The sequence below is a fragment of the Larus michahellis genome, chromosome 2 (assembly GCF_964199755.1).
Source record: "Larus michahellis chromosome 2, bLarMic1.1, whole genome shotgun sequence".
Taxonomy (NCBI): domain Eukaryota; kingdom Metazoa; phylum Chordata; class Aves; order Charadriiformes; family Laridae; genus Larus; species Larus michahellis.
Genome location: NC_133897.1, coordinates 55,604,689 through 55,630,735, shown reverse-complemented (window position 1 = coordinate 55,630,735; position 26,047 = coordinate 55,604,689). Strand labels below are relative to the sequence as shown.

Genomic DNA, 26,047 nt, shown 5'->3' with positions numbered 1-26,047 from the left:
TTCTTCAGTTGCTCTCAAGTAACACTAGAGGGAAATGAGTTAAATTTGATCTTAAAAGTAAAATAGGCTAGTCTGCTCACTCCTCATATCTAATTTGAAAACAGATTCTGTGAGAAGGTTTTAAGGCCTGTAGAATGTACTGGAGTCTTGCAGAGAGTGTGGAATATACTTTTGTTACCTTACTTTTCAGGTCCTTAAAGGGCATTCCACTTGTTGGGTATTCTGTCATCATATAGATTATCATCTACTTTCTATCGAGACATTTTCAAACAAAACTTTCCAAACGCTTAACACTTCTTAGTTTTATGAGGCTTTTGTTTGCGCTTGTTTTTGGTCTTTTCTTTCTTATACCCTCTTGTACAGAGACTTCATTCACCACACCCTCTCTGCTCAATTCATATCTTCTGCTTTGAGACCTAGAACTTGTCATTTGTACTCTGGTTTGTAGCATCTGAGATGAAAATTACCTAAGACTCATTAAATATGGTGGTAAAATTTCTCAAGTATAATGCTTTTTCTGAGGAGGCCTTTGTAGGCCTCCCTGTTTCTTATGAATGGTTAGATAACTGACGTCAAGAAAAAGTGAAGACATTCAATACTGATAGACCTTGGGCTGCCTGGTCCCCTCCATCAGAGGACCATGACTGTGGGACATTCCATGTTTGGACACTGAAATTGTAAGGGACCAGTTGTATCAGTTGAATGTTCCTAACTCCACGGAGCCTGATGGGATTCACACCAGAGTCATGAAGGAGCTAGCAGGAGTTACAGCAGGATCCCTCTCAACCATCTTGGGAGTCTGGAGAGGTCCCTGCTGACATTATTCCAATTTACAAGAAGGGTGTGAGGGAGGACCCAGGAAACTATGGACCTGTTAGCCTAACCTCAGTTCCTGGAAAAATTATGGAGAGAATCATACTGGGCGCTAGTGAAAGACATTTGAAGAACAGTGCAGTCATCAGGCACAGTCAACATGGGTTCACAAAGGGAAAGTCCTATTTAACTAATTTAATATCCTTCTATGATAAGGTCTCCCACCTAGTGGATGAAGGGAAGGCAGTAGATGTAGTTTTTCTGGATTTCAGTAAGGCTTTTTCTACTGTCCCGTACAGCATCCTTCTGGACAAGTTGTCCATCTGTGAGGTGAGCAGGTACACAGTGCACTGGGTGAAGAACTGCCTGAATGGGATGGCACAAAGGGTTGCAGTGAATGTGGCTACCTCTGTCTGGGAACTGGTCACCAGTGGTGTTCCTCAGGGCTCCATTCTAGGGCTGGTTCTCTTCAATCCATTTATCAATGATCTGGATGCAGGAGTTGAATGCATGTTGAGTTGAATAAGTTTGCTGATGATACTAAACCGGGAGGTGCTGTTGACTCGAAGGACAATGCCTTGCAGAGGGATCTAGGTAGAGTGCAGCATTGGGCAATCATTGATGGCATGAAATTCAACAGGAACAAATGGCACATTCTGCACCAGGGACAGAGTAATGCCAGACACAAATCTAAATTGGAAGAGGAGCGGCTGGAGGGCAGCCCTGCAGAAAAGGGTCTGGGGGTGCTGGTTGACAGGAGGCTCAACAGGAGTCAGCAGTGTGCCCTGGCAGCCAAGAGGGCAAAACCCATCCTGGGGTGCATCAAACACAGTGTAACCATCCAGTCCAAAGAGGTGATTACCGTGCTGTATTTAGTGTTGGTGTGGCCTCACCTTGAGTATTGTGTGTAATTCTTGGCCCCACCTAAAAAAGGGTGATGCTTTTTTCCATTAAAAAAGGATGCTAAGGTACTTGAGTGTGTCACAATGAGGGCACTAAAGCTGGGAAAGGTGATGGAAGGCATGTCTTCTGAGGAGTGTCTGAGGACTCAGGGTTTGTGTAGATTGGAGGGAAGGAGGCTGAGGGTTGACGTCAGTGCTCTCTGCAGCTTCCTGAGGAGGGGAAGGGGAGAGAGAGGTGCTGGTCTCTTCTCCCTAGTACCCAGTGCCAGGACACGTGGGAATGGCTTAAAGCTGCGTCCCTCAGGGGAGGTTTGGACTTGACATGAGGAAACATTTCTTTACCAAGAGGGTGGTCGAACATTGGAACAGGCTTCCTGGAGAGGTGGTGAATGCCCCAAGCCTGTCAGTGTTTAAAAGGCATTTGGACAGTGCCCTTAATACCATGCTTTAACTTTTGGTCACCCCTGAAGTGATCAGGCAGTTGGACTAGATGATTGTTGTAGGTCCCTTCCAACTGAGCTATTCTATTCCCTGCGCTCACCATGAGTTGAATAATGATGAGACTGGTATTTGCCTGAAATGCCAGAGGGGTTTCAGCTCCAGAAACACTTTCAAAGACACATAACACAAAGATACAAGTGGAAAAAGGATATTGTTTTTATTTGTATTTTTCTGAATCTGTTTCAGAGATGATGCTCACAAGCACTAACGCAGTGTGCATATGTGGCCAGGAGCAGGCTGATGTGTTCTTCAGTTTCACTTAAAAAAAAACATATGTTGCAGTCTGGCAAAGGCAAGTCACAGAGCTACAGAAAGTAGCAGCAGGAATACAGGCCAAGCAGCCCCTCTTTCCTGAAGAGTGAGAACGTGGAAAATGAGGATCATTTGATCACTTGACCACACACGAAAGAAGAGGTGTATGGTAGAGTCGGGTATTTTCCAAAGTATGACATGTAGCGATGACAAGCGTACTTTCTGTCTTCCAAAACTTGCTCTGTCTCTGTGCTTCTTGGCCAGTGATGCCTGAAAAGCGCTCCCGTGCCTGCCCTGCGCTTGTATTGCCCGCAGGGAGAGCTGAGAAGTGGCAGCTCTGGATGGTGCATCAAGCCTCCTGGAGCTCTTCCAAGCGCAGGCTGTTTTGCATGAGCAAGAACCCCTGGGGAAATGGAGCCAAGGGAAGAGCAGAGCTCCCTCCTGCTCCAAGCTTGCAATGGGCAAGAGAGCCCGAGAGAGCCAGGGTGCGAGTGGTGCCTTGGAGGTGTAAGAGCAGTAGGCAAGAACTGAGCCAAAAGGGCCCTGCTCTCCGCCTCTTCCCCAAGGAACCCTGACAAGAGGCTGTGCTCAATGCTACAGAGGACAAGAAGCAGCTCCCGGGGGCACCCTGGGGGCCCCCTGGGAGTGTAGAAAGCTTCCTCCCCCCGGATGCGGGGCACGAGGGCCACCTTCGTGGAGCAGCAGCAGCAGGCTCCTGGCCAAAAGGGCCCAAAGGAGCCCTGGCAAGGGGCACTGCTCAGTGCTGCAGAAGGCGGCAAAAAACCCCTGGGGACGTTTGCTAGCCCACCATAGGGGGGAAAAAAAAAAAGCCTTCCTCCCCCCAGCTGCAGGGCACAAGAGGCCATCATCGTGGTGCATGAGCAGCAGGCAGTAACCTAGCCAAAATGGAGTAGAGGAGACCTGACAAGTGGTCGTGCGCAATGCTGCAGAGGAAGGCAAAAAACCCCCAGGGAGCAGTGCCAATGTGCCCCGGGGGAAAATTCCTTCCTGACCCCAGCGCTGGCGATCGGCTATTCCCTGAGCATGTGAGCAAGACCTGCCTCCTCGTCCCGCAGGCTGGTCATGCCTCCCAGGAGATGCCCAAGCCCTGTTCTCCCTCCACCTGGAGCCATCTCAGGAGCTTCAAAGGGTGGCCACATGCCCCTGACCCAATTGACCCTGCAGGCAAGAATCCTTCCCACGCCTGGAGTGGGTGCTCCAAAGCACTGGGACCTCTTGGCAACATCTCTGCGTCCCATTTCTTACGGTTGCTGCCCCTGGTGCTGCAGGGGATGAGGATGGCAAGCTCTGCAGTACTCTTCCAGAAGGCATTCCCTTGCTCTTTTCATTACTGTCAAGCTGAAAAAACCCGATAGCCTCCAGGTATCCAGGCACCTCCAGGGATTGGTGGTTCTTCTCGTCTCCTGAGGGCCTTGCCTCGGTTCCCCAAAGGCTAAAACAGGATTTCCATCCATCAGATGGGCTTTGAACGTGGCTCCACCGGGAGCTGGGCATGCAGTGAAGAATCTCCAGCAGCCTCATCCAGCTTCATCCAGTCTTCCTCCCTAAGCCCCCACCAAGTAATTCCACCGGCTCCTCAAGGACTTCCTCTAGGATGTCTTCAGGCTGCCCCCAGGCCAGCTATGGCAACGGGACACAGGAGGATGCCCCCTTTTATCCTGCCCCGGAACATTGTGACTGCTGGGTGGGTCATGGGTGTGACATGGGTGTGACATAGCCCCTCTTGTGCAGCCCCACCTGCTGCCCCTGTGCCCAGCATCCTTTGGAGGAAGGCCTTTGGGCTGCTGGCCCCGAGGCCACCCCTGTGCCCAGGGTCCCTGCCCTTGGTGTCCATGCACTGGGCACAGCTGCCGGGCATCCCTGGTGCATCCTCTGCCACTGGGCTCCCAAGGACAAACCTCATGCTGTTACTCTTTTCTCCGGCCACAGCAGAAACCAGCCCTGCAGCAGAGGCCACCCCTGTTAGCCATCCCCTCTCTGCGCCAGAGCTAATGTCCATGAGGCCACACAGCAAGGAGGACCAGGGACTTGATCTGGCTGGACACAAACCCTTTACCTGGGGCATAAGGGGCGTGATTTTGGCAACTGCAGCCTGGAGGAAAGAGAAAGTGTAACCGGAGCTGTAGGTTAGCATGGACCGTGCCAACAGGCCACCATGGAAATAACACAGGCTTTGAAAAACAAGTGAGCGGAGGTTACACTGCTGTGGTGGAAAGGTTGGTCATTTTCAGACCTCGAACATTTGGGTCTACGTCCAAAGCACAGCCAGACAAACAATGCCTCTTCCAAACTGTAAAAGTAGCCCATTTCTGCTATTGCTGTCACATCCCCTTGTCCCACTGAAACCAAGCTGTGCAGCTCCACTGTTAAACACACCCATTGGCCATGTTTATACAGGCCAATATACAGGAAACAAAACACACTTCAGCCACGGGGTAAAACTTTCAGAGCTCATTTGTGACTTTAACCTTTCTGAGAGTTATTTGCCTACCTCACTTTGTGGGAGGATGTTCATATCTTATCTAAAACCCTGGCAAGTCTCCTTTTCCTTTAGGATTTACTATTTTGAGTACTAAAAGAGTAAGGGAGGTACTATTCTTGTCATTTTGTATGTTGGTGCCAAAATTGGTATGTACCTTCAGGCTGTGTAAATAAGGGCATTTATACCATAGACGTTCACTTGGTTGTGGTGATGCCAGAAGTGAAAGACAAGAGTATGGTTCCCTCTGCATGAATCTTGCAGAGACAGAGAGAGCATGCATAATTTCCTCACCATTCCTTACCGATACAGCAAGGGACGTTTGCTACTACACTATTGATGGTGAGGTCGTCATCTTGGAAAGAAGCATTGAATTGTTCTGTGTTCTTGACCATATTTTTCCTTGTGCTGCAATAGGCCTTTTTCTCCTTTGGCTTTCATCCTTGATACCTTCCTTGAAAGTGATGGCAGCCCTCTCAGCCTTTGTCTTGCTCCTTCCAGTTGTCGTCATCTTCTGTAGGCCCTCTGTGCCCCTAATCAGCTGCTTAGTCTTTGTCTGCCTTCATCCCAGATGGGATTTGTCTTTCTTGAACCCAAGGAATGAGAAATGTCTGTGGTGGTACAGGTTGGTTCTCACCAGGGCTTTGCACAATGCTTGCCTTTCCAATGGAAATCTCTTGTCTGACACACAAGAAGACGTTTGCCTGTATCACGTTCGTGGCTTATAGTCACCCTGTGACCTACTCATGTCTCCAGGAACATTAGCCTATTCCAGTGTTTCCAAACTGGAGCAGAAACTCATGATGTTCCACCTGATGTTGTGTGAACCTATTTCTACCCTGTAGTTCTTCACGCAGGGTTTATTGATGTAGGGGATATCTCTTCTGTCAGAGCTTAAGCTGGTAAGGGGGATGGGGGCCATAGAACTGCACTATGAGATAGAGTTCTTTTTCTGCCTCATGGGTGCCATGGCATCCGGTTCTAGCCAACTTCAGTTATGTAATCTTGCTGTTCTTGCCTAAGATCAACGAATATTCGTGCGCTGCAGAGCTCCCTGCCACTGAAGTGGCCTGTAAATTGACAAGAAGTCTGAATTTAGCAATGAAAACTGTAGATCCGTTAAGGGCAAAGTGAAGACATACGTTCATATTTCTAACAGTAGCAAAGCGAAGATGAACATTTGGAAACTGTTTTTTTTCTGTATGGTGAGGACCAGATGTGATCTTCTTTAAATCACTGACATTAGGTTAGGGAGTAGGAATAAAAAGGAGAGGCGAGTAGACTATTGGCATGAATAGGTCATTATTTTCAAATCCCGTGAATACTTTTGGTGTGAAATTTTTCATCAGGACGTAGAGCTGTCATGGCGAATGGTTATTTGGTACTAGGTGAGGTGTTTGACTTCTGAGTTGTATTTTCAGGTGGGAACATTGGGTCCACTTGGCCAGACCTGTAACTGTGACTAATTTTGGAATAACCTTGGGTTTTGTATGTTATTGGAGTTAACTCACTAGTATGCAAATTTTACAAAATGTACCCATAGATATAGGCTATAAAATGAGTGTAATTCTCTGAAAACCTGTCTGTTTCGGGAATATCTTTTCAGTGGTCTGACACTCTGTCAATTATATTTTAGAACATCCGACTGTGTCTTGTGAGACAGGCATTTTGCAATGCAGAATTTATATATGCAACCTCAATGATGATGCGACAGCAAAGTGTTAAAGGATTTGTGGTAGTTCTTTTTACTTTTCTTTTTGGCAACACTTTTTTTCATTCTGTTTCTATTGTAGAATATACCTATTGAGAGATTTTGCTGAGTAGTTTCTTTGTACATAAAAGCTTGTTGATAGTTTAATGTTCATTAGATTTGTATTGATACTTTATATTTGAAGTATGAGGCTGGCAAGCTATGGTTGGGTTGGCGTGGCTTGTTTTAGCCTTACTTAGCAGGAAGTTGTGAAATTTCTTTGAATTTTCCTGTCAGTGCTGACAGGAACAACAAGTTCATATTGACATGGTAAAATCTGTCAATTTCCTCTGCCCTTTTTCTGTCTTTGGATTCAACTTTGTAAGTGTTTTTTCTTTCCTTCAGGTTGTTTGGGGTTTTTTTTGTTACTTTCTTAAAGGAATCAGAATATATTCTGTATGTAAATGCTTGGATCCTTGTCAGTTTGCAAAACTTTTAAACCTTAAGTAACTGTACTATGTTGCTAAAGTATTAGGAGTCTTGACTTTCAAATCTGGTCTAAGAGGACCATGATCGGAAATATTCAAAATAACTAATTTTGTTGCATGCTCTCGTGGCTGATTCACGACATATTCTGCCCTGGAGACTTTGTAGTACGGTAGAACTTGTCACAGTGTCTGAAACTGGTTGTTTTCTTTAAAAGGAAGATCTAGACCAGGCTTTGCTGTGATGTTATAGTCAGTAATTGCTGAAGTAAATTATGATATGGAATAATTAGTTCTGAACTTAATATTATTAGTTGTTGATATATGTGATCTCTGTATAGGTCCCTCCCAAATCCCCTCCACCAACTGGCAACAGAAGCAGGACATCTTCATTTACAGATCAGAATGATGAAGGCACTTTAACACCAGACAAAGAGGTCAGTTGAGAACTGTTTTTCTCTATTTTTCAATTTTAAATTTAAAAAATAAAAAAATAAAAAAATCTAACGTTGTGTCCTTGATTAACTTCTTTTTTGATTCCTCAATATCACTATTTTCTGTGCATTTATAGATATGAATAGTCCAATTTTTAGGTTAAATACTGAAGTGTTTAGTATTAGTAAAACAGACCTTTAGGCTGTAGTGGTTAACCCCCAGATTAGGAAACCTTTTAAGTCCTCCTTCAGGTCTTAAAAATCTTAGTCCTGAACTGAGCTCAGTGATGTAGTGGGACAGAAGTTATATTGAGGGAGACTAACCACCCTGGTTTTTATGCCTCTCTTGCTTGAAAAGTTGGGGGAATCCGTTTAATTGCATAGGGAACTTGAGGTGGATGAACCTAAAGGCTTAAACTAAGCCCTTGTGAATGTTTCTAACCATACCAGTAATAATTATCAAATTTCACCACCACCACCCCAAAAAAACAAACACACAAAAAACCAAACCAAACTGAGTCTAAATTATCGATCATAAAATATCATTTCTGTTCTTAATGCAGAGTATAGAAGTGGCGTATTGCTACATGAGAACTACCACTGTGGCCTCGAAGGAATGAGTTGGTGCTGAGAGTTGGTGTCGTCAGTGACCAGTGCAAACTTAAAGATTCCCCGTTTTTTTAATTTTTATTTTATTTTGTATATCCATTGTAGAATATGTTAGAGGTTAAAGGACTGATTTGGCCAAGGTTTTCAGACTTTTTAAGCAGCAAAAGCTTAGTGGAATGTGAAATAGTGAAGCCCTGAGACACAGTGATGTTTCTTGCTGTGACTGATTCAGTCTTTTTTTGTCTGTCGTTATCGTGGCTGCCTGCACAAAAGAAAGAAATCTTCCTATCTCTTTTCAGTGGGAAATAAAAGGAAAGATTAAGTTGTAACACTCGTCATTCCTTTTAGTATACAAGTACCAACTGCTTTTTTGCTCAGATAGTACAACTCACACATTGAGTGAAAGGCAGAATACTTTTCCTTAACTTGTATACATCCATGGGGATGTCTGCTTTTATTCCAGGTCTGAAAAAGGTTTGTGAGCCTGAAGGCTTATCTTCTTTTTCAGTGTTATCAATTGGTTTAGTAAAAAATACTATCTTTCTTCACTATTTGGATAACATATTTAAAAAATAAATATGTTTCCAAGTGTTGTTGGGTGCTACTGATACGTCACCTGTATGTATCAATACTTTCTGTTGTGTTCATCATTTCTATGGAGAGCTACATTTTGTCTTGTACTGCTTCACTAGACATATTTTGCCCCTCAGCAGACTGTTTTTTCAGGCTGCTTTTCCAGACAAACAGGAGAAGCAAAGGATTCCCCTCACGACATGCCAAGTTATGTTGGAAGAACATTATGCTCTAAATACAGTGGTTACACTGGAATGATCAGAGAGGCAGAAGGAGAAATAAGATTAAGAATGGAAACAGAGTACTGAAGTGACCTCAGATTTACAGTTATCCTTGGGCTTAGGGAGCTGCTATGACAATTTTACTTGTGAAACATATCCTGTAATTAGAAATTCAGAAAGTAGTGAAGCTGCCAAGGGAATGAAAATCTCTTCTTTTTTTTTTGTAAGGACTGATTTTACTACAAATGGTAATTTACTAAATTTTTCTAAAATAAAGATAAATTTAAATGATCAAGACATGAAATCTCCTTTCTCTGAATATTTCTCATAAATGTTAACAGAATGATTAAAAGCAAATAGTTTTTGAAATTTATTTGTTGGATTAGATTTTCATAAAATTTAGCTCAGCGGCAGTATTACTATGCTTAAAAAAGATGCAAATATTACATGCTGTCTCTGAAAATATATGCCCTGATTATAGGGGTGCATTATGCCTTTTGGGGGGCATTTTGTGCAGTGTTCTCATTTGATCAGGCAGGTGTTTTATGTACAGGTGGCAATGGAATGACAATGAGCTAAAGCTGGACATCATTTAATACACTGAAAATACTTGGTTTTTGAAGAGTATCATACGATAAAATGTTCTTGCAGTACATGAATAATTGCTGAGCCTTTTGGTACTGACAGCTAAGCAAAATTACAGTGTTTCATAGTTCTTTTGTATGTCTCTGTCCTACCTCTGGGCTATTATGTCTTAGTATGTCTTCAATAGGTCATGGCTTTTTTGATTTTTAGTGCTGTAATATTAAAGTTGCAAGTATTGCTCGTGAAAGCTTTGATTTAAACTCAGAATATTTTTAGAATAAAAACAACTGCAGAGTGAATTACAGTTGTAAATGACAGCATTAGTCTGATCAAAGAATTATAATAAAACATACAGGCAAACATTCTTGCTTTATATTCTGCAATGATAGGATTTTTTTTATTATTTTTCAAAATTCCAAAACATTCTAATTTTAAAAGAAAAAACAACTTATATACTCTATTCATGGAATACTAGGTAAGTTTCTTTTTCATGCGGGCTTTCTTCAGCTTCCGTTTAGTGGAGCTGTGGATCTCCAGAGGCAGTGTTACAGAGAAGCTTATATTTTTTGTGTGTCTCTATAACGAAAAAGCAGAAGTCTGTCTAGTTCTGTATTCTGTTCTTGCAAGTAGCCTATAAAATATGACTACAGTGTGAGGTAAAAGCACATATTGGTACTTCCATAGAAGTTCTTCAGACAATTTGCATATCGGGTGCTTTCTGAGTTGGTCTTGGTACCATTTGAAACAGCCCTGGATGATTAAAACGTGCTTACCTAGTGCTTCCAGTCTTTTCTAGGGAAGAATAGTGTTTGGTTTTCAAACTGTTACTTTGTTGACTCTTGAACAGAATTTGAGGTGAAATATATCAGTCATATTCTGTATAGTTCCTAGATGTTCCAAATTTTCTTTCTGATCTATAACATACTTATTTACACGTCAGGCCTACTGGCAGAAGATAACAAAGCTGGTTCAGAGCCATCAACTGAGAGCAAACAGCTGATAGCCTGCTGTGGATGACCCACCAGTCATGCAGACCCAAATATCACTCTCATCCTCATGAGTGTTAGGGAAGTGACAGCAGAGCACAATATTTATAGCTCTTCCTAGAGCTAAAGATAAACTAGCCAAGGTACTTTTCAGTCTCACTTCAGATCGATGTAATGGCTATGTTTTTAAATTAATTGAAATGTTTTTCTAGTGTGGGCTATTAATAAAGCAGGATGGGTAAAGCTGAAATAATATTCCTTCAGTACCTTTGTTAATGCCGAATGTTTCCTGTATTCATATACTTGTGTGTTATTTGTGTTTGATTTCTTTACTACCTCTTTCTGAAAATGCAGTCCTGCCCTCTTAGATTCTGGGGCTTTTTTAATTGCAGAGAGAAACCCTGAACTTTCACATCTTCAGTTTTTCCTATTCCCTGACCACAGTAGGGATGAGGCATAAAAGGTTATGTTGCAAATTGCACAGGCCTCCTGCAAATAAATATCGGTGTAAATCAGCACATTACTGAATTATTCACAACTCTTTTCTGGTATTCCCCAACTTGGGCAAATAACCAAATTTATTTATTTTACTGTAGAGAATGAGTTACTTGTCAGTTGAAACTTCTAACTTTTTACCTGATAGCTGACATCCACCAGCTCCTTGAACGAGAAGAGCAAATACTGGCTTGTCCCTTAGACAAATTTGTAGTCTGATCCTTTTCTTTCTGTCTTACTGTGCTTGTGTACAACATAGCAAAACTGTATGTGTACAATTATAGAAGCTTTTAAGCATTGACTTAACTACGAACGCACGTATACCGTGATACACTTCGCTAACAAAATGTATGAATTTTCAAATTTGCTTGATAACAGGTTAATCTGAAATTTGGAACCATTGTTTGTCGTCTTTTTTTTTTTTTTTCCTGAAAGGGAATAAGTGACTGTCTTTGGCAATCAGACATGTATTACATGTATGTGAGACGCGTTGATTCAACTATGCCATCTCCAGAGCAATGAGACGGGTCAAACTCTAATCCCTGTGAAATTCTGGTTTTTGTTTCACAGCATGTCAAGGAAGCCCTTTGATCTAGGGATCACGTGTACTTTGGCCTTTGCGCCCCCTTCATCAGAATCTTAGCAAAGGAAGATCTGAGCGTGGTAATCCTTCAGAGGGACAAGGAATAGCAAGAATAATATGAACGCAGTTGGTTCTGGAGTTCAGAAAGTCCATAAAGAGCAAGTAAGGCTGCTTAATTTAGGCCAAAGTTGAGGGCTACAAAAACTGTTCAGGATTTTGGAAATGCAAAGGTTATTTAAAAAATAACTTTATGGATTGTTCTTTGTTAGTACTGAAGGAAACATAACGTCATCTGGTGTCTGGCTTCATCACCTATTTTACCTCATTTGTAACTTTCTCTCCAAGAGAGAAATGTTTGTTTGTTAGTATGATTTTACTTGCAAAGAAAAGGAGTTAAATAATGTGACAAAAGATCAGCAATATCATAGCCTTAATTTGGTGCCTGAGATTAAGGTCAGTATGGGGTAGGGAGTTCATTTACCCTGGACTATGTTTGAAACAGAATGTTGGAAGATCTTAGTAGGATTTCTATAGCAAGCCTCAAGTGTGATTTGATGGCATTCAGAGGATTAGAAAAGGTTAGTTAAAGGATTATTTACATCGTTGCACATTCTGTCTGTTTCCTGTATGCTTCAGCCCAGTTGGATTCCCTGCTTGTCTAGTTTTATTGATTGCATTAATGATATAGCGCTAATGTGGCACTAGTAGTACATTAGACAGTATAGCACCTGATATATTTGATGTTTCTGAAGCTAAGATAATTCAGAGTGGATTTTAGGCCAGATCCCGAAGTGCAATAAGCCATTGTGGAAATACTGATATCCGTTTAATTTTGGCAGACCAGCAGGTTGTTTCTTGACTTTTTTCCAGACATAGGTGAATCATTTTTAGTGACTTTTAATACCACCTCCCCTCCCCAAGTTAATGAGACAGCTAGTTTTAAAGCCCTACTGAATAGCTGATTAAAAAAATTAAAAAGTGCAGGTAAAAACACATGTATATGTTGGAAAGCATTAGGTAGTGTAATTATAGGACTCATTAGACAACTCTGCCTATAATTTAGCTGTAAAAACTTAGCAGGTAATGAGCTGCTGGAGTAACAAAAACACTGTAAGCAAGTATTTAAATATTTTTCACTGTTGGGCACCCAACATCCAAGAATGGAGGATGAATTCACTAATGAGAAGATGCAGCCAGTTCTAAATGTGCTATGGAAATATCACTCTTGGACCACGTCTGAGTATATTCTGTCTTTGGTGGCTATTTGACGTGTTAAACTCTTGTCTTGGCTACTGGGAAGAAAATATTTTGCTATTTCTTTTTGATACAGTGGTTACTGTTCTGCCTCAGTATTGTTGTCTTCTGCCCTACTTTATTTGTAGGGTTAGCTCCTTCCCTTTTGTGCACGCCTTTACTCAAGCAACTGTAGGGTGAAGCTGAGATGATTTAGTGATGTTCTTGCATCAGGGTTCTGACTCACATCTGTGAAACTCAACAGTGTTGTTAATTGTATTCTTTTGCTTGTGTAAGCATTAGTTATGATAGAGACCCTGGAGTTGTACATCTGCAAACTCAAGCAACGCTGCATCGGTTTTTATTCATAGGCTTTTTTTCTTTTTCTCAACACCGTAACAGTTAGTAACGTGGATTGGCATATTTTAGGCTCTGGATAACTTGATTTTCTGATCTTGCTAAAAAGCAGTTACATACACTCCCTATTGCTTGTCTACCAGGTAGTTTTGAGTGGATTTTTAAAATTAACTCTTTCCATGGTTTAAAGCTCTTTGCCATCTTACCCATATGTTTTGGGGTTTGTAATTAATGTTTTGCGAAAGACTTGTCTAAGCCTTCTGTTAGAACTTGACAATGGTCAGGGGATGACTGAAAATATATCATTTCATGGATGTTGAACGTACTGACAGTCTTTTTTTTTTCTTTTTTTTTTAATTTGGGTGAAGTGTACTAACTTGTTAGAGATTCAATAGGAATTGTTTTTAATGCAAGTTGCTTGGTGTACTTTTTGATGGATTTAGGATTAAGCAAAATAATGCTATGGTGAAATGTCACAATTTAGTATTTTGAGAAGCAAACATTAGCATACTGTTACTATGAAGAAATAATTTGAACCATCTGTGATTACTGGAGTTCTTAATGGTCATGTTTTTAAAAGTGACTTAACTAAGCTGAAGATAATACATGTTACATGTTGAAAATGTTCGTAATCTTTTGGTTAATAATATTCGCCATAATCCATTTATGAGTGCTTTGCAAACTGTGTCTTCTCTAAACATACAAAGTAATTTTTATCTTAAAGATTTCATCATTTTATTTGTGGTTGAGAATTTGCATGCTTCTAAATCACGTGGCCATCAGGTTTGCTTGTTGTATGTTTGTACACTTGTGTCTACATAGTATTTGCCATTTCTTTTTCTGGCATATACCCTTTCAAGAAATACAAAATGCATAGCATGGCCAAGGCTATGTGCCTCTCCAGCCGTCACCACTTAACGAAAATTTTCTGGAATCATTAACGCTTCTCAGCTTCCTTCTTTTTGTTTTGCCAAAAAGCTCAGATGAGGAAAGAAACTTACCTGGGTTTTACATACCTGAATAAATATATAGCAGGAGCTTTAACACAGCTTACTCTTAGGAATTATACTTCTAACAGGCTGAGGGAGAGCGCCTGATGACCTGACCAAACTCAGAATGTGGCTGCAACCACAGTGGATGCACTTGGGCAAGTGTGTCCAGGCCATGGGAAATAAGATTGGGAGCAGGAGAAATGGAACCGTCTCTTCTGTTAGCTCGTTTTTGTAGTGCCTTAAAAGTGAGCAGTTTCACCCGAGTTTCTCAGACCCTAGCTAGTTCTTCACAAATCAAGTGAACTATTGGAGCACTTGTCGCATGCCAGCTTTGGGAATGCCGTGACAAGGGCAGTTGAATAATAGAAGTCAGAATTAATTGTCACTCTGCTTACCAGTTTGAGAAGTAAAAGTTGGGCATAAATTTTAGAATTAGTTCTCTGCAGATACCCTGGCTGTGAAGGCAGTTCACAGTTTTGTAGTGGTTGGTTTTGGTGTGTGTTGTGTTTTTGTTTTTGTTTTTTGTTTTTTGTTTTTTTTTAAAAATCTGTTACAGCATCGTAACAGCATTCGATTGCATTACATTACATGTACATATCCATATCCATTTTGAATTCAAATTCCAGTCTCTTTCTCTTCATGTTTTTCTGCTCTAGGAATTTAAATCTCTTCCTTAACTCTGACTTGATAAAATGGCTAATTCAACTTGCGGTGTTTTTACAAAATAGTCTGCTAGTAGATAGAAAAATTTTGTAAGGATTTTTTTTAATATAATTAGAATTCTAGTGTATAAGAGCACTAGAAGATAAATAGTCAAAAGCATGCAATTTATGTTGTTTGTAACTGAAATACTGATAGAATTTTTAGAATAACAAGTTTTTCACACATAACTGAGAGCAGAGAAGGCTCAGTGGTATTTGAAGATAAGTCATCCACAGAAGTTTAAAAAAAAAAAAAACAAACACAAAAAACCTGTCAGTGCCTGAAACATTGTCTTTGTCCTTGGCTAAACTAGGATTTTTTTTTTTATTTGTGTGTTTCTTTACTTCTAAATGATCAAAATTTATATTTTGGCTGTTCTGAATTGATCTAATGCATATTTTCTGGTTACATCCTGCCTCTATCAATATTTGTTGTCTCATAATTACAATGTTTTTAAGAGTGTGGAAAAAATGAGTAAAATCATGCAAAGTTCTTGACCTTATTACTTGATTTATTTTCATTTTCCTACTTTTTGCATTGAACGACAGCTGCTAGCCGGGATGATAGCAGAACCTGCTTTTCTCTCTGAGTATACTATCTTTGCTTTGGATCCCACCAAACAACCTAAGCCACAGAGTGACGGTGTGGTGAGTCCTCCCACCCCTCTTAGTGATGCCTTTAGCAGGGGGAGGAGAGTACTGTACTAGAAGGCAAACCTAGTGTTGCTTGTGGCTTGTTCTCACAAAGGCATCTATCTTAACGACCCTGTTGCTAACCCTGCACTAAATTTCACGGAGGTAGTACCTTGGTAGCTCCTGGCTGGTGTGCTGTATGACGTGAATTTATTGTAACGTAAAAAAAAATTTAACACGTTTTTCTGTTATACAGGTAACCATACTCTACACAACTTCTAAATAACTGTTGCACAAGTTTGTGTGTTTGTTGCTTAGAATTCATTAATGCCATTGGAAGTCTTCATTTTTATGTATGTCTGTGTGTATTTCAAGATAAATGGATATGATAAACACTGAGATTGTTTTTCACTAAAAGTTACATGCTTTTTGCTGTGTACAGTGAAAGCTTCACAATGTCATTTACTACTAATGGTAGCAGGAAATAATTATCTCACATAGACACTGAAATTCAGCTACTTTTCATTGATACCCTGGCAGCTATTATTATAGTTTTCTTTGCTTGGAAATGGTGTTTTCACAGTATACAAGTGGAGGTCAGTGAGAAGAAAGAAAAGAGTGGAGAAAAGGAAGGAGGCATAGGGAGGAAAGCAGCCTTCTACTTTTTAACACCTGCACGTACAAAGCTGTGTTCTTCTTATTATCGTCACAGAACAGGGATGGCATCTTTCACATGCTTCAGAGGCATGGCATTCTTGAAGTCTATAGTGATCCAAAACACAGTGTTTTTTAGAGTCCCAGCTTGTCCTAGTACTTCGTGATTACTTTGCTTTTCCAGTTTAGCAAGTGCTTTTTTGTTGCTCATGCAGAAGCTGAAAATGACAAGTAAATAAAGCTGTAGCAGGATAGAAATTTGATAAGCAGATGGACGTAGCACAACACACCATGTTGTGTTGGAATTATCTCTCTCAAACTAAGCAAGATTGGACTGAAACGGTGATTAAAAAGGTGATCTGTGGAAAGTCTTAATTTTTCGTAAAGGGTTATACTTGTTTAAAACGTGCACTTAGAGCACAGATTCATTACTAGCTCAGTCATGATGTTCTCAAGATTGAAATTTTTCATTGGGAGCAAAGAAAATATTCAGACTGTGCTGAAATCTGTATATTTGAATCAGTTACTACAGTGTTTTTTGTTTTTTGGGTTTTTTTTTTTTTTTTTCAGTTCTAGGTATTTTGACCATATTACAGGTCCAGTGATCACTACTTAAAAGTTTCACTGCAAATTTAATTAAGCTTTTCTACACTTCCATCAGTTAACAGTTGCGGGCTGTTTTTTACTACACTGCAGAATATCCCTAGTACATTTGCATTTCAAAAGACATATTTCTGTGAGTGCTCAAATATTTCCTTTCTATTATCTTTTAGTATATACTTTAGTGGCAGGAATTGCTGACTTGCGTATTTATATAGAAGACTGCATACATGGTAAATAATTATAATGTAAGAGCTATCATTAATGTGATACCAATGTGTATTAATAATACATTACCTGTAAAACCGATCTTGTTTTCTGAAGTTTTTGAAAGCTCTAGAGCTGTACTCTCACAGTAAGAATCAGAGGGAGAAAACGATGATGTAAAAGTTTACAGGGAAGAGGAGGGCTGATTATATAGAAATATATGTTTAAAAACTATTTTATACATTTGGGAAACCAAGGTAATCTGAAGGTGCAGGAGAGGGAAAGTTTCATCAACACACACAAATGTGTATTAATTCTGCTAAAACAGGCCAGTATTTTAACTGTGTGTGTGCAGGTGACGTCTGTTCCAATACAGTGAGCATCCTAGAGAAGTGACTGTAATTGTGGCATAGATGAAGTTAGTATAAAATCTTTACTAAGATGCGTGGGTTTTGTTGCATGAAGAAACAGTTCAAATATTCTTGGACAGAGAGGTTTTTTTAAAGGAAAACGAGGGAAGAAAACGTCTACTAAGATCTTCTTCCTTCCTCTATAATTTACTCCATTTTGGAATACCTGAGAAGGAGGGAGAACAGTAAAATGTTTTTAAATGCAGACACTTAAGCTTTCATTCTTTAGGTTTACAAATCTGTTTATACCTTTGAGAAATAAATAAGATTAATTAGTTCGCATTTCAGAAATAGGGAAGTAAGGAAGTACAGATGTCACTAGAACACCCTAACGTACTCCAGTTAAAACTGAGCTCTGGTTTATACATCTTAATAACAAAAAGCAACCTTTTTATTAGAGATTGTAAGTGTAGCGGATAAAGTTGTGTATGTTCTGTGGGTTCATGGAGGAAACACTTCTGTTGCTCTCTAGAATCCCTATGTAACTCTGCTGGTTTCAAGACTTCCAAACCGCCAGCCTGAGCTCTGTGATTCTAGTTTTGCTGAAATATCTCTTAAGGCTTATGAAATTCTAAGGCTTTTAAGCTCTTCAAAGCCTCTTGAATCCCTACTTTAAATAGCAACTTCCATTCATGCTTACCTTTCGCTGTGTGGACATCAGAATATGACCCTTTGCCCTAGAGCACAGTGATTTAGAATTGCAGCAGCTAGATACCTGTGGTGGTCCAGTTTCTGTATAAAAGATTACCAGCGTATCCCTTTTATGCTTTATGTCAATAGGAAGTCTAATCCCGAATAAAAGTTCTGCTTTTGTTCACACAGACTGAATACAGAGATGTCAGCACAATTAACAGGAAAATTTTTAAAGTGGCGGCATTAGTTTTAGTTTTGAAATGGCCATTTTTAAAGGGATCTTCATAGATCCTTAAATGGCAGCTCTTTAAGGATCTTGATAGAAAAGACCAGCATCCATGTTTTTTATATTCATAAACACCTTGTAAGATTTAATAAATCTACTTAATCTCGTGTTTTAAATTAGATCTTAAATATTATTAAATTATTCTTATCAATAAGAATTCTTATAAACCTTCCATAGTTTCCTATGGGCATCAGAATATATGATTTTTGAAAGAAGAGTTTATAGTTAGTTTGTAATTCCTGGTAAAGTATTCATCTTCGTCTGTTGTCAGTCCAGTACTAGCACAGTAGATGCTTTGTAAATTGCAAAGCAGAAGATAAATTTTTATTTGGGTTACCCTTATTATTAACTTTACAGTTAGGAAATGAAAAAGAGCAGGTGATGAGGCCAAGAATAAAACGTAGGAGTGCTTTAGTTTAAAACCCAGAAAGAGTTCTTAATCCAGTAGGAACAAATCCACTGCAACAGGATAGTGCTGTGAAGCAGACTGCACATTTTGTTCAAGCCAGGTGAAGCGCAGTTGCCAAATCCAAACAGACTTCTTGTATGGCTGGTTATTGCTCATTTCGCTCTGTCTGAATCTGGGTGACTGCTTATTTCTCTGGCTTCCTTAACCGTCTGGATTTCTTTCTTATGCGGCATTTTTGTACTGCCTTAGGCTTTTTCTACATCGAGCCTTTCTGAAGCCCTTTTACACTGAATTATTCTTCCTCTTCGTTTATGTATGCTTATCTGCATATCTGCACAGGGTAGAAGCTGTTGGTGTAATTATGTAGCAGATACATGGATTATTATGATTGATATTTTAGTTGTATATACACCTTAGATTTTACAGCTCGCGTATACCTATCAGGGTACATCTTGATTAAAAATTAAGTTACGCTGCTTTTAGCCAAATTCCTCATACTTTGTTTGATATATCTTAGTGTTTTGCTTCTCTTGGAAAAAAAATTCATATCCAAGGTGGTTTCTAGCATATTTTGCTACTTCAGTTTGACCTGGTTTAAACAGCAGAAAACCGTCTGGATTTGTACAGGTTAGAAAACACCTGAACACAGGAAATAGGAAAAGGAGGATAGACAGACTAAGTGCAGAAATGTCTGAACTCTGTTTAAAAAAAAAAAAAAGCCAAACCAACCAAAACTGTATTTTTTTTTGTTGTATTTGTTTGGGGTTTGGGGAAGTTTTTCTTATTTGTTTGCTTTTTCTTTGTTTGGGATTGCAAAGGAATGTACAAGTGAAATTTTGCACAGGATGTTTTTTCTGAAAGTGATTTTCTTCCTGTGCTTGTTTGGAGTCTTAAACAGCCTGTTACCGTCACTTTTTTTCCAGGCCGTTTCCCCTGCAGCCCCCCCAAAATGTACTTAAACAGAGAAAGACAGTGCGGTTCCACTCTTACTCCTGTTGGCTGTAAACACCACTGGTCATCAATTAGATTTTTCCTGCTATCATTTTGTCTTTTTGGTGTTTCTTTGATTTGTGCATAAACATTACATAAATAATCATTATGAATAATTTAATTGGAGATGTCAGCATTTGCAGATGTCTCATACTAATCCATGCACACATAGCTGCTTTGTAGTTCTGTATATTGCAGCAATCTGTTTTGAATTTAACAAACTAGCTTGTTTGCATGAAGACATCTTAATAAACATTCAAAAGAAAGTACTAAAGACACAGGCAAGGGTGCTGTTTGTAACACAGATGCTGTTTGTAGCAATCAAGTGAATTACAGTCCTTGTCATCTATTCCTTCTCACAGTTGTTTTTCCTCTTGCAGAACTTGACTAAACCACTTCCCAAATCCACAGAAAACAATGGAAGTGAACCAGCCTCCCCGCAGGTATGGCGGGTTTTGTTTCCTCCTTCACTGCCCTGTTGTCTTTGTGTTATGTTGGTTTGAGTGCCTCGTATGTATCTTCATGCTGGAGTAGGGATGACAACTACTTGCCTGTCAGGATACCGGGATGTTTTGTTTGTATATAATCCCATTAGCTGGTATTAAGTGTTGTCACTGATGCGTGGAGCTTTTTTTTGTAGGGACAGGTTAGCAGGATCTGACAATGAGCTGCCTGCGTTGAGGAGCATCTCGTTGCTCACGGACACAGCCAGCACGGGATATGGAGGGTTAACCTCGCTTTCAAAAGCAGAGGGCACACTGCCTGGCTAGAAAGCTAGTTTCTAGCTGAAGGAAAAGAATTGATAGGCTTAAAAAACTGACACTAGTGATAAAGGTGAAGGTCATTCTTCAGTATATCTCAGAAAAAGTTGAGCTTGCCGGAGTGGGATTAGCAGTGGCTCCTAGCACGTGTGTCCCAACATTTGATTGTGGGGGCAGCATCGCGCAGTAATGCTTTCAAACCACTTCTGTAGCACCAGCAGCATGCAATACCATAGCACAGAATTTTTTGGTGTGGAACAGCATAAGTACTTTAGCCGCATAAATCAATAGTAGCATTTTATGTAAAAATCACGAAGCCTTTTAAAATAAAATAATAAAAAAAGAGAAGAGAACTGTTTAAGATGGCATGCTAGAACTAACTATCATACCAGGACTTTCACAATGAATTTGTTCTCTTAATCGTAGGAAAATATCTTTGTGTCTTTGAGATAAATACAGTCTTCTGTTTAAAGTATCAAGTGAGTCACAATTTTTTTTAAAAAATTTGGGACAACGGTAAATGCAACTGTTCATTTTAGTTACATATTCTTCACTTTTCAAAGGGGTTACACAGAAATACATACTTTTAGAAGTTTAAATCGGAGCCGTAGTTTATTGGGTTTAGTTGCTGTCTGAAATTGCCCACATCTGGTAGTTGCATGCTTGATTTTTCTGCACAAGGAGCTGATTCCTCTAAGGGAGTGGTAGCTGTTTGGTGTCATGCATGTGTTAGGTAATAGTCGTTCCTTTGCCCAGGTCTTGTCTCTGTTTCTTGAGCTTTAGTGTGTTTGTCTGCCTAAAAGCAGTGCAAAAGTAATTACTTGCTTTGAATTTTTTGCAGCCGAATGACGCTCAGTCTTTTGCCCAGAGGCTCCAGCTCCGAGTTCCCTCCATGGAGTCTTTGTTCCGAAGCCCAGTAAAAGAGTCCCTGTTCCGCTCTTCTTCTAAGGAGTCCCTGGTACGAACTTCTTCAAGAGACTCATTGAATCGACTGGACTTGGATGCATCCGGTCCCACCTTTGATCCACCATCCGACATTGAAAGTGAAACAGAAGAGCCTCCGGGAAATATGGACAGCCTCAGCAAAGAGCAGTTGCTGCAACGGCTGCGCAGAATGGAGCGCAGTTTAGGCAACTATAGGGGAAAATACTCAGAGGTAGGCAATGTTGTTACCTACTTACCTGGGCGGAGAGGGGAAAAAGATGAGGCTAACAGATACTGTGGTAGTGGATAATCTTTTTGTTTTCCTGTTTGGAGCAAATGGGTCAACTTACAGCTAACATGAAAGTTAAGTTATTGTTGTAAGTCTTGTTGTTTTTGGCCTAGATGGGCCAAATATTTTTTCTGGTAGTTAAATACGCAAATAATTTTCTTCTCTTGTTTGTAAATAATTTCATGTTGTCACTAATAGGGATGAATTTGTAGTTATACAAAGTAGGCCTATGATGGTTTCTGCTGAGAGCCCGTAGCAAGGGGTGGAGTTCAGTACAGAGGTGAGCATGGCTTCTACTCACATGACAGCAAATTTACTTTTCTTCTGAAACTTGTTCTTGAAGTACAGTGTATGTATACATACAATACAATGTGTATTCCATGGACATGTGACGGGCAAGCATTTTGTTTTCAATAAATAAGTTTTATTCCCCATACTATCCAGGTATTCCCTGGAAGGATTTCATTCAACAACTATTTATTTTGCTATTTTAGTGAAAACCAATGATATAAGTAGTTTTGCTACTCATTTTCCAAATTGTTGGGAAAAGTGATGGTGGTGGATTTTATTTTTTTTTTTAAAGTATGTGTATGTTTTGCATTTTAAACTGGCCATTTGCACTGTTTTTTACAGTTATTTAAACGTTTGCTGCCCTCAAATACAAAAATTCCTGTGCAGACTTTTGACTATTAGTGTCAAAATCCCTGGAATCTAAAATACGTATAAAGTAATTGCAGTATTCAGCATATGCCTGAAAAAACAGTAGTCTTCCATTAATTCAGGAATTGCTGTCTCCCATTTATTTTTCATTCTCTTCTGGCTAGTATAGTAAGATACATTTTTTAAAAGTTTATGTAAACAGTGTTGCCAAAATGAAAATTCTTCAGTTTGTAGGTTTGTTTTGGTTTGGTGTGGTGTTTCTTGGGTTTGGGTTTTTTGTTTTGGTTTGGTTTTTTTGGTGTAGTCTGTCCAGCAAGTCTTTATTTTCTTTATCAAAAAGGTCTGGGTTTTTTCTGGTTTGGTGAGTTTCTTTAATTCAGATGGAAAAAAATTGTTTTGTTGGAGCTTTGAAGAAAGTAGTTTCGGTATATAATGGGAATTTAGGATGTAAAATTTTTTTCTCATTTAAAGTAGGATACAAAGTTAGCATCTCAAAATATATGGTAGTTTTAGTTTTCTTTTAAGTGCAAGATAAGTATGACTTGGAAATTAAAGGTAATACAGAATACTGAAAAATCCTAATTTATTCAAAATAAGAATTTGAAGCTATCTTTTGGCTTAGAGATTTCTAGTTTTGGTGTTTTGGATTTGTTTTCCTTTAATGTTTCAGCAATTTGAAAATGGAATATTCTAGTTCCAAGTGCCATTATGCTACTTCAGCTTTGGACGGCTTAGGCAATTGTGAACAAATTTTTAATTAAACTAAATTGTGCAGTTATTCATTAAGTCCTTTTGTCAGCTTACAATGAGAAATATTGTCCACTTCCAGTCTTTCTTTGTCTGCTGGGTATGTGCAAAGCACATGGAATGAGAGCATTCAGTATTACACAGATCTTTTTTTGCTGGACTTGTAAGTGTATTTTTTAATGCATACTCATGGTAAAGTTAATTTTAGCTAAGCTCTCTGGGACGTGTAGCCTTACAAACGTACATCCCTGCGGAGGGGCTGTCTGGGATGTAACTTTCTGATGCAGTTGGGTTTTTGACTGCCTGTATTGAAGCATGGCTGTGCTTAGAGGTCTTTTTAGTGAAGGGAAAACTCTGCATGAACGCAGAGTAACCTCATTGTTTTGTCATGTCGGCTTTTATTTTTTTAACACATTGGAGATACTTTATAAATGGAAAAAGGAAACACTGGGAAAATTTAAGTATGTTTCTGTCACAATAGCTTTCTCAAGGGAAGTAAAGAGTTTGAAAATGCAGATTGTGATACAACTACGCAAATTATTTTGATACCTGTAAGCGGATGCATTATCATCGTTATACCTCATTTCTATATTTTAGCTAGTGTCTGCTTATCAAGTTATCCAGCGGGAGAAGAAGAAGCTACAGGTAAGCATTACTTTTCATCCTCTTACCTGAGTGCTTTTCTGAATCTTAAACGTGTAGTGCAAGTACAGATTTAATTTTCAGCGCATTGTGTGTGTGTTTACATAATATATTTTGTGTGTGTGTATAACAAAAGACACTTTCTTAGCTAGGATTTCTAAGGAAGCCAAGCTAATATTGGTTTGTCAAAATAACTGTGAAGCTATTGTACTCCAGCCTTTTTTATTGCATCAGCTGAATTCAGGTGATAGATTGCCAACCCACAGTTGGCCGTTTATGATAACATTTACCCATCAAGTTTGAGTTGAAAGAGAAATACAAATCATGAGTGCTTCTGCTGAAATAGAATTCTATTAATTTATTTATACTTTATACATAAAGTTACATTAAATACGCCTGATGTTTATTCTTCCTTTTTTTTAAGGGCATTCTGAGTCAAAGTCAGGATAAAGCACTTCGCAGAATTGGAGAACTGAGAGAGGTAAATTCCTTTATTGATTGAATATTTACTTTATACCACACATACATAGCATCTTTCTCTGCCTACCTTTTGATTTTTTTTGTTCACTTTACAAAATATTTTCTATCACGCAGCAGGGTTTTTTTACTGCTTGTTTTAATTTGTTTATATGGGGTTATTTCTCCGACTTGTTTCCCATTCAGCACCTTATTGTCTTACTCTAAGACAATTCATCAGTTCATCATATTGACTGAACTGCTTTTCCCTTCATTGTGAAATTGGTAGAAATGTGTGTGGTTCTTGCACTACTGTTGGGCCTTAGCAGTACCTGTCCCTGTGCAATTTGTTGTTCTTCTAGTATTAAGAAATATTAATGTTAGGCAAATGCAAGTAATAAGCACTTTTTAATAAATATTTTAATGACTATCAATAAAAAAAATTAGGATTAAATTTTAAAAAATGCTCATCTTGATCTCGGTTATAATATTTACATTGTTTTTATGGATTTGTACTATAGTTTGATTTCAATCATAAAATCATGAAGGTTGTGTTATGATTATTGTCTCCTTACGTTACAGTGAAATGAAAAGGGGAAGCTCTCATGTATTTGGTATTGATAATAAACACCTTGGGCTTAATTAAAAGGCATGTACAAATTACCAGGCAGAGCAAATTAAAAAAGCAAGCTCACAAAATCCCTATTTTTAAACCCTAGTGAAGCAGAATGTGAAGCTGAAGCCTTTTTACTGCCCCAGGACCTAGTCCAGCATCAGGTTTGGAGACGGGTGTCTGAGGGCCTCTCTGCCCATGATCTTGCCTCACTCGGGGGCTGGGTACCACCTCGCTCAAAGCCACGGGCTTTCTTGGTGGCTGCTCTCCTGTTTTTAGCATGTGCTGTGCTGAGCAGTAGCGCTGGCAAGGAGGTTGCAGGAGCCATCAGACCGTGGCAAAGTCCCACCTCTGCCTGAAGGCAGACTAGCTCCAGGCAGCTTGTGCATCTTGCCCGCAGACAGGGGCCGAGGTCGGTCCCTTGAGGGCAAGGAACAGTGACTGTGAGCATCTGGACGTGCATGTACCTGAGGCTCATGCTCACCCGCAAGGGGTGCCCCTGTGTGACCAGTCGGGCAGCCAGTCATTTCAAAAGAGGTCACTGGCAAATTGTGGGGCGCTCTGCTTCAGCGATGCGGGGTGTAATCCAGGTGAGCAGACTGTGAATTGTGTGTGCCAGCATTTTGGTTCGGATCCGTGCTGCTTCTCCCCCACCAGCTGAGAACAGTGGGAGAGAGCGCTGGGTTTGCTGTGCTCGTCTGAGAGCCCGCACCTGGGCTGTCGCCCTGTCCTAAGCTAAACTCTCAGCCCATAGGAGGGGAAAACATAACATTACTGACAAAATTGGCTTGCCAATGTCTTTTTTGGTTTGTTTTTTTTTTTTTCCAGTTCGCTACAAGGTCAAATGATAGAAGCTCATTTTGTGTTAAGTCTATATCTTCATGCTCCAGTAGGTTTAGTTTTCTAGCTTATTGGTACTTGGTAAGGTTTGGAAGGCATATATGTAGCAGAGTTAAAGCTTTAGATTGTGCAAAAGGGTGTGCATACTTATCTTTCACTTCTGCTGTCACAGTCTTTCTGATTCATATATATATATATATTTCTGATTTTTATATATATAAAATTTTATATATATCTGGTGTAAAATTTAACTTCACTCTTCTAAATCTTGTAGATTTAAAGATTCGTTCAAATCTAACACTGAAATTCTCTTTTTTTTTATTAATTGAAAAACTTCAAAAAATAATTTTTTGGTCTTTTAGAAGCCCAAATGTTACAGCA

General features: G+C 39.6%; 1 protein-coding gene across 5 annotated transcripts in view; it reads left to right on the top strand.

Annotated features, from left to right (window-relative positions):
• Positions 1-26,047, top strand: part of GOLGA4 (golgin A4) — a 71,771-nt gene that overhangs the window by 2,187 nt on the left and 43,537 nt on the right. For 3 of the 5 annotated variants that reach the window (XM_074575534.1, XM_074575533.1, XM_074575532.1), the window contains exons 2-7: positions 7,485-7,580; positions 15,462-15,560; positions 20,115-20,177; positions 21,337-21,651; positions 23,713-23,760; positions 24,182-24,238. In XM_074575534.1, the coding sequence (XP_074431635.1) occupies positions 7,485-7,580; positions 15,462-15,560; positions 20,115-20,177; positions 21,337-21,651; positions 23,713-23,760; positions 24,182-24,238 (678 nt within the window). The remainder of the gene's footprint in view (positions 1-7,484; positions 7,581-15,461; positions 15,561-20,114; positions 20,178-21,336; positions 21,652-23,712; positions 23,761-24,181; positions 24,239-26,047) is intronic. The other 2 variants (XM_074575536.1, XM_074575535.1) reach the window with 1 other exon arrangement.